The sequence below is a fragment of the Sorex araneus genome, chromosome 3 (genome assembly GCF_027595985.1).
Source record: "Sorex araneus isolate mSorAra2 chromosome 3, mSorAra2.pri, whole genome shotgun sequence".
Taxonomy (NCBI): domain Eukaryota; kingdom Metazoa; phylum Chordata; class Mammalia; order Eulipotyphla; family Soricidae; genus Sorex; species Sorex araneus.
This window is the reverse complement of record NC_073304.1, coordinates 30,646,125-30,657,069: the sequence shown is the minus strand read 5'-3', so window position 1 is coordinate 30,657,069 and position 10,945 is coordinate 30,646,125. Positions and strand designations below refer to the sequence as shown.

The following is a 10,945-nucleotide window of genomic DNA, read 5'->3' as shown; positions in this document are numbered from 1 at the left end:
TCCTCTCCTCTCCTCTCCTCTCCTCTCCTCTCCTCTCCTCTCCTCTCCTCTCCTCTCCTCTCCTCTCCTCTCCTCTCCTCTCCTCTCCTCCCTCTCCTCTTTTCTTTTCTTTTCTTTTCTTTTCTTTTCTTTTCTTTTCTTTTCTTTTCCTCTCTCTCTCTCTCTCTCTCTCTCTCTCTCTCTCTCTCTCTCTCTCTGTGTGTCACTCTCTGTCTGTCTCTCTCCTACACTTGGCGGTTCTCAGGGCTCACTCTTGGCGGGGACTGGGGAGCCATACAGGGTGCTGGAGGCACGGAACGAGGGACAGTTGCATGCAAGGCGAATGCCTTACTCGCTATGTTGTCGCTCTGACCCGAGCGTTGGGCAGCCAGGATCTCTGCTCCATCCCTGGGGTCCTCACCCCGCACAGGCATTCTCTGAAACCATGTGATTTCCTCTCTCCTCCCCCTCCAGGAGACCACGGCTCCTCTGACCTCGCGCCCAGCGCTCCCATGTTGCAGAAGGACTGCCCTCTGCTTTGCAGTCGGAAGCGGTGGTGGCTGGGCGGTGAATGGGCATTGCCCCGCTCACGGGGCCTCTCAGAGCCCGCAGCTGCTGGCCACGTGCTTCCCCTGGTTTCCTCCACACGTCTGGGGCAGTCGCTGCAGGGTTTTATCTGGGGATGGGGAGTGACCTCCCCATCCCACGCTTCTTGAAAGAAGCCTACAGGTGCCCCCACCCCACACAAGGCCGCTCAGACCTGTCCTGTGCCAGGTACCCAGCGGCCTCCCAGCCGTGCCTGGTGCGGATGCCCCGGGGAAGCGGATTTCTCAGCGTTCCCCCGTCTTATTTCACCGGGCGGTTGGGAGGACTCTGGACTCGGCTGAAAACTCCATCGCGCGAAAGGCATATCAGCATCCCCCGGCTGGGCATTCTAGTAGGCTGGGGCTGGGAGAGCGCCCTTAGGTTACGTCGCACCGAGGGTCCCTAGGAAAGCCTCTCCCTGGGGGTAAGGGGGGCGGGCGCCCCTCACTGGCACCGAGCAAAAGGGAGTCGCTCCTCCGCAGCGCTGACCGCGAGCCGCCCCCCTCCCCTCTCTCCCATTGGCCTTCCCCTCCCCGAGGGTCGGCTGCTACGGGCTTCGCTGCCCGTCAATCAGGGCCGCCCGCGCCCCGCCCCTCCCGGGGCTTTATAACGGGAATTCCCATGGCCCGGACTCTGGGCGTCCAACCTGCTGCCGCCGCGGCCGGGCCGAGCGGGCGAGCCAGCGAGCGAGCGAGCGAGCGAGCGAGCGAGCGAACGCCCCGCGCGGAGCACACGCTCGCGCCCCCCTGCTCCCCTCCTCGCGGTTCATGACCGCGCGCCCCCACCGACCTACCGCTGCCTCCGCCAGCCCCGCAGCCTGCGCCCCGCGGCAAGCAAGGCAGAAAGAGCGGCCCGGCGCTGCGCCCCGCCGAGCCCGCGAGCCCTGCCCGCAGCCGGCTGCCGCCCCGCCTGGCACCATGCTGCCCCCGCGCTGCGCCCGCCTGCTCACGCCCCACTTGCTGCTCGTGCTGGTGCAGCTGCCCCCAGCCCGCGGCCACCGCACCACGGGCCCCCGGGTAAGTGCGCCCCCAAGCCGCGCGCCCACCTGCGGACTCAGCTCTGGGGTGGGTGGGTGGGGGGCACGCGGGGCAGAGGATGGGTGGGGGGGAAGGGAGGTGTCAGACCTTGTTCCCTCTTCTTCACCCAAGACCCAGTTCCCCGCGGGCTTCTGGGCCAAGTTGATGAAATCCATTTTCTCCCATTGTCCGTCCCCGCCCCCCCGCCCCCTCCGCCCCCACCGCCCCCACCGCTCCCCTTCACTTCTCCCGATCTTTTCTTGCAACACCGTCTCCCCACTCCTCCCAATCCCCTCCGGAGCTGTCACTGATGGACTTTTCTTTCCCAATCTCTTCTCCCAGGGCGTCTTGCTCCAAGACCCTGAGAGATGGCCCCCGCGTCCCGAAGGCTCGCCCGGGCGCAGAGCCGGGCTTGCTCTGTGGTCTCACACTGCGCTCAGTCCAGTCCCCCAGCGCTGGCGTTCTTGGCAAGCGGCAAGGTGGGGGCGGGGGGGGTAGTGGGGGGAGCCTTGCCTCGAGTTTTAGGTTACCGAGAGCCACACAAGGACCTTGCGTTGTTGTTTTAAAAAGCGATCACTGCTCATAAAAGCCACAGCAGATAATTTTAATGCTCCCTCCTGCTGGGCCCAGCCTTGGGGGAGGAGGGCTTCGGGTGGTGGTGGGCGGGGGGGGGGGCGCTGCCGAGTGGTGGTGGAGGCGAGCAGAGTAACATACAAGGGTGTCCACCGCTGACTTCTGCGCTGGGGGGTGTTGAAGTACTTGCTGAACCTTGGTCTGATTGGATATGCAACGTGCCAAATCTGCGCACCGGGCAGGCTGTCCAGGGCATTGTAAAATCTCCTGGAACCGGCAGCATTGTGTTCGTTTCTGGTCTGGATTATTGCAACCGTCCCCCCACCCCTTGCTGCAACTGGTGAAATAAAAGGATTCTGCGGCCTTTAAAAATAGTACATGAAACCATTGGCTTATTTGACCCAGCTCCATCCCGAAGATCTCTGGCCCAGAAGTGGTTGATGTCAGGGCCGCTGTCTGTCTGCCTAGTGGCTTGCCTCAACAAGCAGTCCAGGAGAGAGTAGTTAGGAGCTCGGTGAAAGCATGCTTGGCTCGGCTCTCCACTGTGCTTTCCCGAGTATCCCTTGGCTGAGCCCCATCCCCACCTGCCCAGGCCACGGGTTCTTTAATCTTAGCGCTTTGACCTTTGAGCACGATCCTTACTGCTGTCCTGTGTGGAAGAAAAGTCTCGCAAAGCCTTCCTGACTGCCCAGATGCGGGCTGATTACATCCCGGCCCAGCTATCACCGTGAGCTCAGATTGGCAGCCACTTAGGAAAGAAAAGTGTTTGTCCCCATGTTGGGCCGCCCCTTGCTTTTATGACCAGATGTGCAACAGCAGCAGTTAAAGTGCGGCAGATTAGATCCAGGGCGTGTCATAAATCCTCGACAGCAGGCTTTCCCCAAGCCGGGGCAGGCGAGGGCTCAGAAAGTGACTTTTATGGACGCAGATGAGGCTGCCTTTTAAACGAAGCTGCTTGCTTCGATATTAGGACTCGCAGTTCTTAAACTCGGAGGTCAGGAGAGCCCCGTCATTCCCCTCAATAATTAGGAACAGTCAAGACAGAGATGCAGACCAGAGCACCCCGACTGAAATCTGGATGCCCGCCCATGGGAGAGGCCCCGAGACAAATGGTGGGGGGCTCGCTAGCTGCTGGCCATGTCTAGTGTCTCAAGACATATGGCTCTCCTTCCCTGCCTCCTGAAATTGGAGGAAGCAACTTTTTAGGAGAAAGTTAAGGCACTTTGGTTTGGTTTCCCTCCAACTCCTTTGGTTTGTTAGTTTGATAGAAGTGATGGAACGTAAGCAGGATCAGTAAATAGACTTGTGTCTGTTCGTGCTGCGTTTTCTTTCTCCCTCTTGTATTTAGGAGGAAGCATCTGGTAAGCTGGATAAATTCATAGGCAATGCTTTGAACCCTTGGGATAGGTATACTTTATATATTTGCTTGGAATAATAGGAAGAGATTTTTTTTTGGGAGGGGGCCGGAGCGATAGCAAAGCGGGTAGGGCATTTGCCTTGCACGTGGCCAACCCGGGTTTGATCCCCGGCATCCCATATGGTCCCCCAAGCACTGCCAGGAGTAATTCCTGAGTGCAAAGTCAGGAGTAACCCCTGAGCATCGCTGGGTGTGACCCAAAAAGCAAAAAAAAAAAAAAAGAGGTTTTTTTTTTTTTTGTAAGTAACATTTTTTGCAAGTGGGATTCTGGGAGGTGAGCTGGTTTGCTGGAAATTCTCATGGCATATGTGGTTCTAGGCTCTGCACCCCAAGTTTCTGTGACTATACAGGTCATGCGCTTTCTGCCAAGCAGCTGTAGAGATCGAAGCTAGCTAGAGAGACCATTTCTTTAGGGAACGGTGAGAAAACACCGAGTCCAGTCGTACCAGGCAAGTCTGTAAGCAAGCATCATTTGTAGAATTTTTTTTTGGCGTCAGTGTTGCTAGCAGTGCCGTCTGAGTTTCCCTCTAGATTGCAGTTCTCTTCTGCGACTTATTGGTGGCCTCAGAGGTATGGCCCTTGTGAGTGGCAGTGTCATAGGAAGAGCAGAAACATCTGGCTTGTTGCAGCATTCCCCTGGGCACCCCTGGGTCTCTTCTGTTAATCTTTTGAGTGACAGGGGCTTAAGGATTGGCATCTTTTCCAGCTGGCTCTCTGGGAAACCAGGAGCATGCCCTTTTGGTTTAACTTTATCTGGCCCACTAATTGAGCTCCCCGGAGGCCTAGACCCCAATCCTTGCCCCCTTATTTGCTTCCTGCCTTCATAAAGTTCCTGACATTTGTTTGACTCTGGAAACCAGCGGCTATCAAGTATCAGAGTGGAGGCTATTAGGTAGGAAGCACCTGATTTGCGGGGAGGGGGGCACTCTCCACTGAGCAGCTGTGCGGCTTACCTGGTCAGGATCCTTTTGATTACTGAAGCAGCGGCTGCTTCTCTAATCCTGCACAATTTACTGAAAATGTTTGCGGGAGTGGGGAAGGGAGGGGTTTCTTCCTGGGCTGATGGGTCTGGTTGATGATCCCGCCGAGCTGACAGCTGTTTTTGTCTGGTTGTCCATGAGATTGGGAGCCAGGTGAGGGCAGGAACTGGGAACTTGGTTCTCTGCACGGCACAGGGTGGAGCATCTGTTGAGATTGACTTGGCTGTTATTTACTGAATGGACAAATAAACACAGGCAAGGTAGCTAGAACAGCGATCCTCTGCTCCCCTTTCCCTGTTGCTTCAGCATGACTGAAAGCAAAGCAAAGCAAAGCAAAACAAAACAAAACAAAAAACTAACCTTAAAAGTAGTTCAAGAAAGTGAAAAAGATAGGAGAGTCCAGGAGTGTTAGTAAAGGATTTGACTTCTTAGGCTGGAGACACAGCTCAGAGGGATGGAGGGCAAGTTTGCATGTAGGAGGTCTGCTTCAATCCCTGGCACCTCATGGTCCCAGGTTTCCAGAAACACCCCTGCCCCCCACTCCCCAGCAGTGTGTCAGGAGGAGCCCCTGAACACTGTTGGGTGTGACCCCCCCAAATGAAAGCAAGCAAAAAGGTATTTTTTTTTCTTTTTGAGTCACACCTGGCGATGCACAGGGGTTACTCCTGGCTCTGCACTCAGGAATCATTCCTGGTGGTGCTCAGGGGACCATATGGGATGCTGGGAATCGAACTTGAGTTGGCCTTGCACGTGCAAGACAAATGCCCTACCCGCTGTGCTATTGCTCCAGCCCCGCAAAAAGGTATTTGACTTGTCAGTTATTCTCATTGTATATGTTACTCTCTCTCTCCCTTTTTTCTTTTTGCTATATTATTTTATTTTAACAAATTTAATCACCGTGACATTACAAGTTATTAAAAATTTTGATTCAGCAGTTTCAACACTGCTTCCTTTACCAGTGTCCACTTCCTTCTACTGACCCCCCCACCCCCAGCCCATTGCCTCCTACCCACTAGTCTGCTTCATCTCCCCCTTTTATTTTTTTAAAAAATAAGTTTTGCACTGTGGCTTATAATACTGCTGCTGATAGTGCTACACGCATAACACTTTACTGCTGTGCAGCACCAGCACCGCCTCCTTCCTTACTCTCTCCTTTCTTGATTACTTGCCACATCCTTCTAATCCCAGCTCTAGCCTCACTCAATAGAAAGATCTTCATGGCTAGACTTGATTGCTGTCACCTTCCAACACCCTCTATCTGTGTTCTAACCCTTGCTAGATTGAGCCTCTTTTTTTTTCTTTTTGGGTTACACCTGGCGATGCACAGGGGTTACTTCTGGCTCTGCACTCAGGAATTACTCCTGGAGGTGCTCAGGGGACCATATGGAATGCTGGAGATCGAACCTGGGTCAGCCCCATGCAAGGCAAACACCCTACCTGCTGTGCTATCGCTCCAGCTCCAGAGTGAGCCTGTTTTTATTATTAGAGAATCACTGTGATAAACAGTTACAAACTTATGAACTTTTGTGTTTGCATTTCACTCATACAGTGATTGTTTACTCATCCCTCCACCAGTGCCCCTTCACCTCCACCAATGATCCCAGTATCGCTCTCACCACCCCCACCCCATCCCCCTAGAGTAAGCCTCTTGAGAGCAGACCTGCATCTTCATCTTAGCACGATATTTGTTGCAAGGAATTGGACTGTACAGTGCAGTCAAGGCTAGAGCCTTCTCTCATTGAAACCTGAAATTGGTTATTTGCAAGTGACTTCCCCCCTCACCATCCCATTTTAGGCTCTTGTTCTTTGTTTAAAAATAAGTGTGTGAGTGGTTATAGGAAGTTTGGGTGGGGGTGGGTGGGTGGGGGAATCACAAAGAAACTAAACAGATTTTGATGGGGAAGTAGGCTTTAACTCTACCCCAAATCCTTTTTTTGAATCTTGCATTTGCCAAATGTGAAGTAGCTTCTAGGCAGCTCTCTTCCATTTGGTTTGTCTGTCTCAGTGTTTGGATCAGGATGGATCCTGTGTCATTCTCCTATTCAACGTGGAGGACTTATCAGAGATACTTCTCAAGGGTATGCCAATGTCTGATTGAACATGTGAAATGTAAAGAAACATAATTTCCTCAGGAAGAGGAAATGGTCATCTTGGAAACTTTAGAAAATATAATCAAACAGAAAGCCCTTTAATTGCCTGTCATCCTGTTCTAAACATTTGCTTTTTTTTTTTTTCTTTTTGGGTCACACCGGCGATGCACAGGGGTTACTCCTGGCTCATGCACTCAGGAATCACTCCTGGAGGTGCTCAGGGGACCATATGGGATGCTGGGAATCAAACCCGGGTCGGCCACATGCAAGGCAAACGCCCTACCCACTGTGCTATCACTCCAGCCCAACATTTGCTTTTCTTATGGCCCAGGTGTGTTTCCCCAAGAGCAGCCCTTGTTCACTGCGATTTCTCTATAACTGTGCTCCTAATACTTTAAGTTTAGGAACTATCCAGAACTCCATAGTTGGAGGACAGAGAGATAAACTGTGATATATTCACAAAGGCAAGATGCATCCATAATTAAAACAAATGAACATGGAAAGTATGGCTGAATCATAGGAATATGCCAAGTAAAAGAATGCCCCCAAATATGCAGAATAACTGTATCACTGTCATCCTGTTGCTCATCGATTTGCTCGAGCGGGCACCAGTAACGTCTCCATGAGACTTGTTACTGTTTTTGGCATATTGAATATGCCACAGGTAGCTTGCCAGACTCAGCCGTGTGGGCGGGATGCTCTCGGTAGCTTGCCGGGCTCTCTGAGAGGGGTGGAGGAATTGAACTCCGGGGGTCGGCTGCGTGCAAGGCGAATGCCCTACCCGCTGTGCTAATGCTCCAGCCTGCAGAATAACACTTTAATAAATTTAAATAGATAAAATAAAAAAAAGTTTTAGAAATGCATATAGCTTCAGTACAACTAAAAAAATAAAAAGACAAAGGTAGGGGGCTGGAGCAATAGCACAGTGGGTAGGGCGTTTGCCTTGCATGCGGCCGACCTGGGTTCGATTCCCAGCATCCCATATGGTCCCCTGAGCACCGCCAGGAGTCTTAATTCCTGAGTGCAAAACCAGGAGGTAACCCCTTTGCATTGCCGGGTGTAACCCAAAAAGAAAAAAAAAGAAAAGAAAAAAGACAAAGGTAAAGATGATCACGGTCTTGGGGACTTTAGGGTGGGGCAGGGGTGAATAGGTAGGGAAACCAGTGCAAGTTTGTGTCAAGGATTAGCATACTTTTTAATGGTGGGGAGATGAGTACGAAGGCATTTTTTCCTTGAGTAGCTGATTAGATAAAAAATAAAAGCAGGGGCTGGAGAGATAGCACAGAGGGTAGGGCGTTTGCCTTGCACTTGGCCGACCCGGGTTCAAATCCCAGCATCCCATATGGTCCCCTGAGCACGGCCAGGGGTAATTCCTGAGTGCAGAGCCAGGAGTAACCCCTGTGCATCGCCAGGTGTGACCCAAAAAGCAAAAAAAAAAAAAAAATAAAATAAAAAAAAATAAAAGCAGGTCTTGCTTGGGCCAGTGTTGAATGCAGCAGGAAGCAAAGATTGCAGTGAATTCAGTTCTTTGCACCTGAGGACAAAGGAGTGCCCCCCCCCCCACCAACAAGGACTCCCTTCTTGCGTCCTTCTGCTCCGCCTCCCTCTTTCCAGATGTGCAAGTGGGCCTACCTACACTACCAAGTTACGGAGTGATTATTGGCTTTTGTTTTAATTCTTGGCCAGCTGGACCCTGAGCAGGCCCTGGCCCGGGCTTAAATAACTGCATCGGCAGGCCAGAGGGCTTGATTGTAAAGCCGAGCCTGCAGCGGGCAAGCTTCCCGCTCCCCTGCTCAGGGGGACCAGCCCCGCTGCCTCTGAGCCCCCAGCCCTGCAGAGAGAAAGACGTTTACTTGCTGATGTGGGTCAGAAGTCTTCTTTGCCAGAGGGTGCGGGGGAGGCGAGCTCGGGTTTGATGCCTGTCTTTCTTCCTTCTGCCCCCACACCCTGCTTTGCAGAGGCCAGGGGAGGGGGAGCAGGGCTCTGCCTAGCAGGTACAGGGCACCCTTTCTCTCCCGACCACATAGAGATCTATTGTTCCAGCAGCCAAGTTCCTGGCATTGCTGCGGCGGGGTGCCGGTGTTGTGGAGGGGGACGTCAGAGTGGAGCGGCCCCTCCCTCGAGTTCCCCACTTGGAGCTGTTGGGGAGAGGACAAGGGTTGGGTTGCGGATGAGAAATTGATCAGAGCTGCCTGTGAGGCCTGCCAAACAGGGTTAGCATTGTGCACACGTGCTCCGCTCGGATCCCGGCTCGTGGAGGGCATAAAGGAACTGGGTCTCCACAGGCAGTCCCATTTAGAACCCCGTTCCTTTGAACCTCAGAAAAGAGTCAAAGCCACACAGGCTATTTATCGCAATGAATTGGATTTTCCTTTGTATCTGACATCATTGGAAATGTAGCTGTTAGAGTGCAAACTAATCTTACCCTTGGCAGGCCTCTGGGTTTCTTAGGTATGGAGTTCTGTGCCCTTCTCCCCCCCCACCCCAACACGCATTTGACTGCAGCCTTCTGATTCAGAGCCAGAACTGGGAAGCATCCACAAGGCAGGAGAGCCACTGAGCAGAGTCCCTCAGCCAAGTAGGGGCACCAGGACAGAGGGAAGTTCCATGAGCTCAAGTCTGGTACTTTGAATCCTGACAGTATGCACAGGCGAGTTATACTGTTCTCTCTGCTTCCCACCCAGTTTACAATGACCCAGCATTGATCTGATTTTATAAGGGCTGGGTAGTTCTGTTTTGAAGTGTTGAGTCGTGATCATTTGAAGACCCTCGAGGCTCCACCCAGTGCCCTAGCCTCTTAGGCTTTGAGGTTCTGTTGTAACTCAGGCCCCCTTCTCTTCTGTGTCGGTGGAGGGATGGTGGTAGGGCAGCCTGGCTTTGGAGCAGACAAACCAAGGGTGAGTGTGTACACCTCGGCTAGTGATTGATGAGGGGTTTCAACTCCTCAGTGGAGGTCCAAGCATTCACACTGGAGAGGTGGAAGAGACAGTACTTAAAGAAATTCAAATTCCATCTGCTTTTGCCCATATCGCTTATATAAGTTAAGACACATTCCCCTCAAAGGAAGGGGAGCTCTTGAAGTCTCTGACTTGTGTTCTTCCAGACATTATGTTCTTGTTTGAGGTTAGAGGAGAGTCATGTTTGGGTGTTGTAGCCCTTACTGGACTGACATGGAATTGAGAGTTTTAGCTGGGTAGTTACAGTTCTGAAAGAGTGAGACCCAATTCCTGGAAGACCAAGTCCTGTGGGTTACACGTAAGTGCCATGCCATGCAATGACATTTAAAATGATTTGTTTTCCAGTCCTAATCCCATAATCAGATGCCCGGAGAGGCAGAAGAGAGGTCAGATGATGAACATAGAACATTGCAGAGGTTTTAAAGTGATGGGCTGATTGGATGCAGAGGTTTATTTACTCTTTGACCATTGTTGCCCTTTGGGTCTGGGTGCTTTGGATTTGCTCACAGCTCTAGTCAAGGAAGGGCATTTTGATTCCTTCCTTCCTTCCTTCATTTACCAAGCTCCCAGAAGAGAGTGACGCAGAGTCTCTTGTCCCCACGCCTGGCTGTCTTCACCAGGGCTTCTCAGAGGGGGTGAGTTGAATTTCCCTCCCTGTCCTGAGCAGAGCCCTTGCAGCCGAAGACCTCCGGAACCCAGCCACATCCATGCTCAAGGCCCATCTCCACACGTTTGGACGAGCCTCATGCATGAAGGAACTGGCAGAACCAATTGAAAAACTGGCGATCGGTGTGGTGTTGGAATTGTGAACACGAGACACCATGATTAGCAGTATTGTAAACCACAGAATCTCAATCAATTGAAAGAAGAAGACTAATGTAGCCTGTTCTACCCAGAATTCCTTATTGCATCACTTATTTTATTTTCTTAATAATGTCTTGAAATTATTTTTATTTTTTAGCTTGCTTATTATCTTATTACTCCATATAAACTAATATCTGTCAGGTTTCTTAAAGGAAAAGAAAGGAGAAGAAAAGAAGGAGAGTATATTAAAATGTCTTCTGGTAACCCAGAAAATTTTATTTAATTAAAAATCTAAGCTTTTGAGAAATCTGTGACTTCTGTGGTGAATGTTATTTTGCTATAAATAGGATTATAATATACAACTTGAAGTTAAACCAGGGAATCCCATTAGTTTGAGTTTTAGAGAAGTAATAATAAAATTTAATATGAGTATGGCCCATAGGGCAATAGCACAGCGGGTAGGTGTTTGCCTTGCAGGAGGCCGACCCGGGTTTGATTCCTCCGCTTCTCTCGAAGAGCCGGGCAAGCTACTCAGAGTATCCCG

The 10,945-nt window shown here is 51.6% G+C and overlaps 1 protein-coding gene across 3 annotated transcripts in view; it reads left to right on the top strand.

Annotated features, from left to right (window-relative positions):
• The first annotated feature begins 1,242 nt into the window (after nt 1-1,242).
• Nucleotides 1,243-10,945, top strand: part of SMOC1 (SPARC related modular calcium binding 1) — a 148,790-nt gene continuing 139,087 nt past the window's right edge. For all 3 annotated transcript variants that reach the window (XM_055133878.1, XM_055133877.1, XM_055133876.1), the window contains exon 1: nt 1,243-1,580. In XM_055133878.1, the coding sequence (XP_054989853.1) occupies nt 1,332-1,580 (249 nt within the window). In that variant the 5' untranslated portion in view covers nt 1,243-1,331. The remainder of the gene's footprint in view (nt 1,581-10,945) is intronic.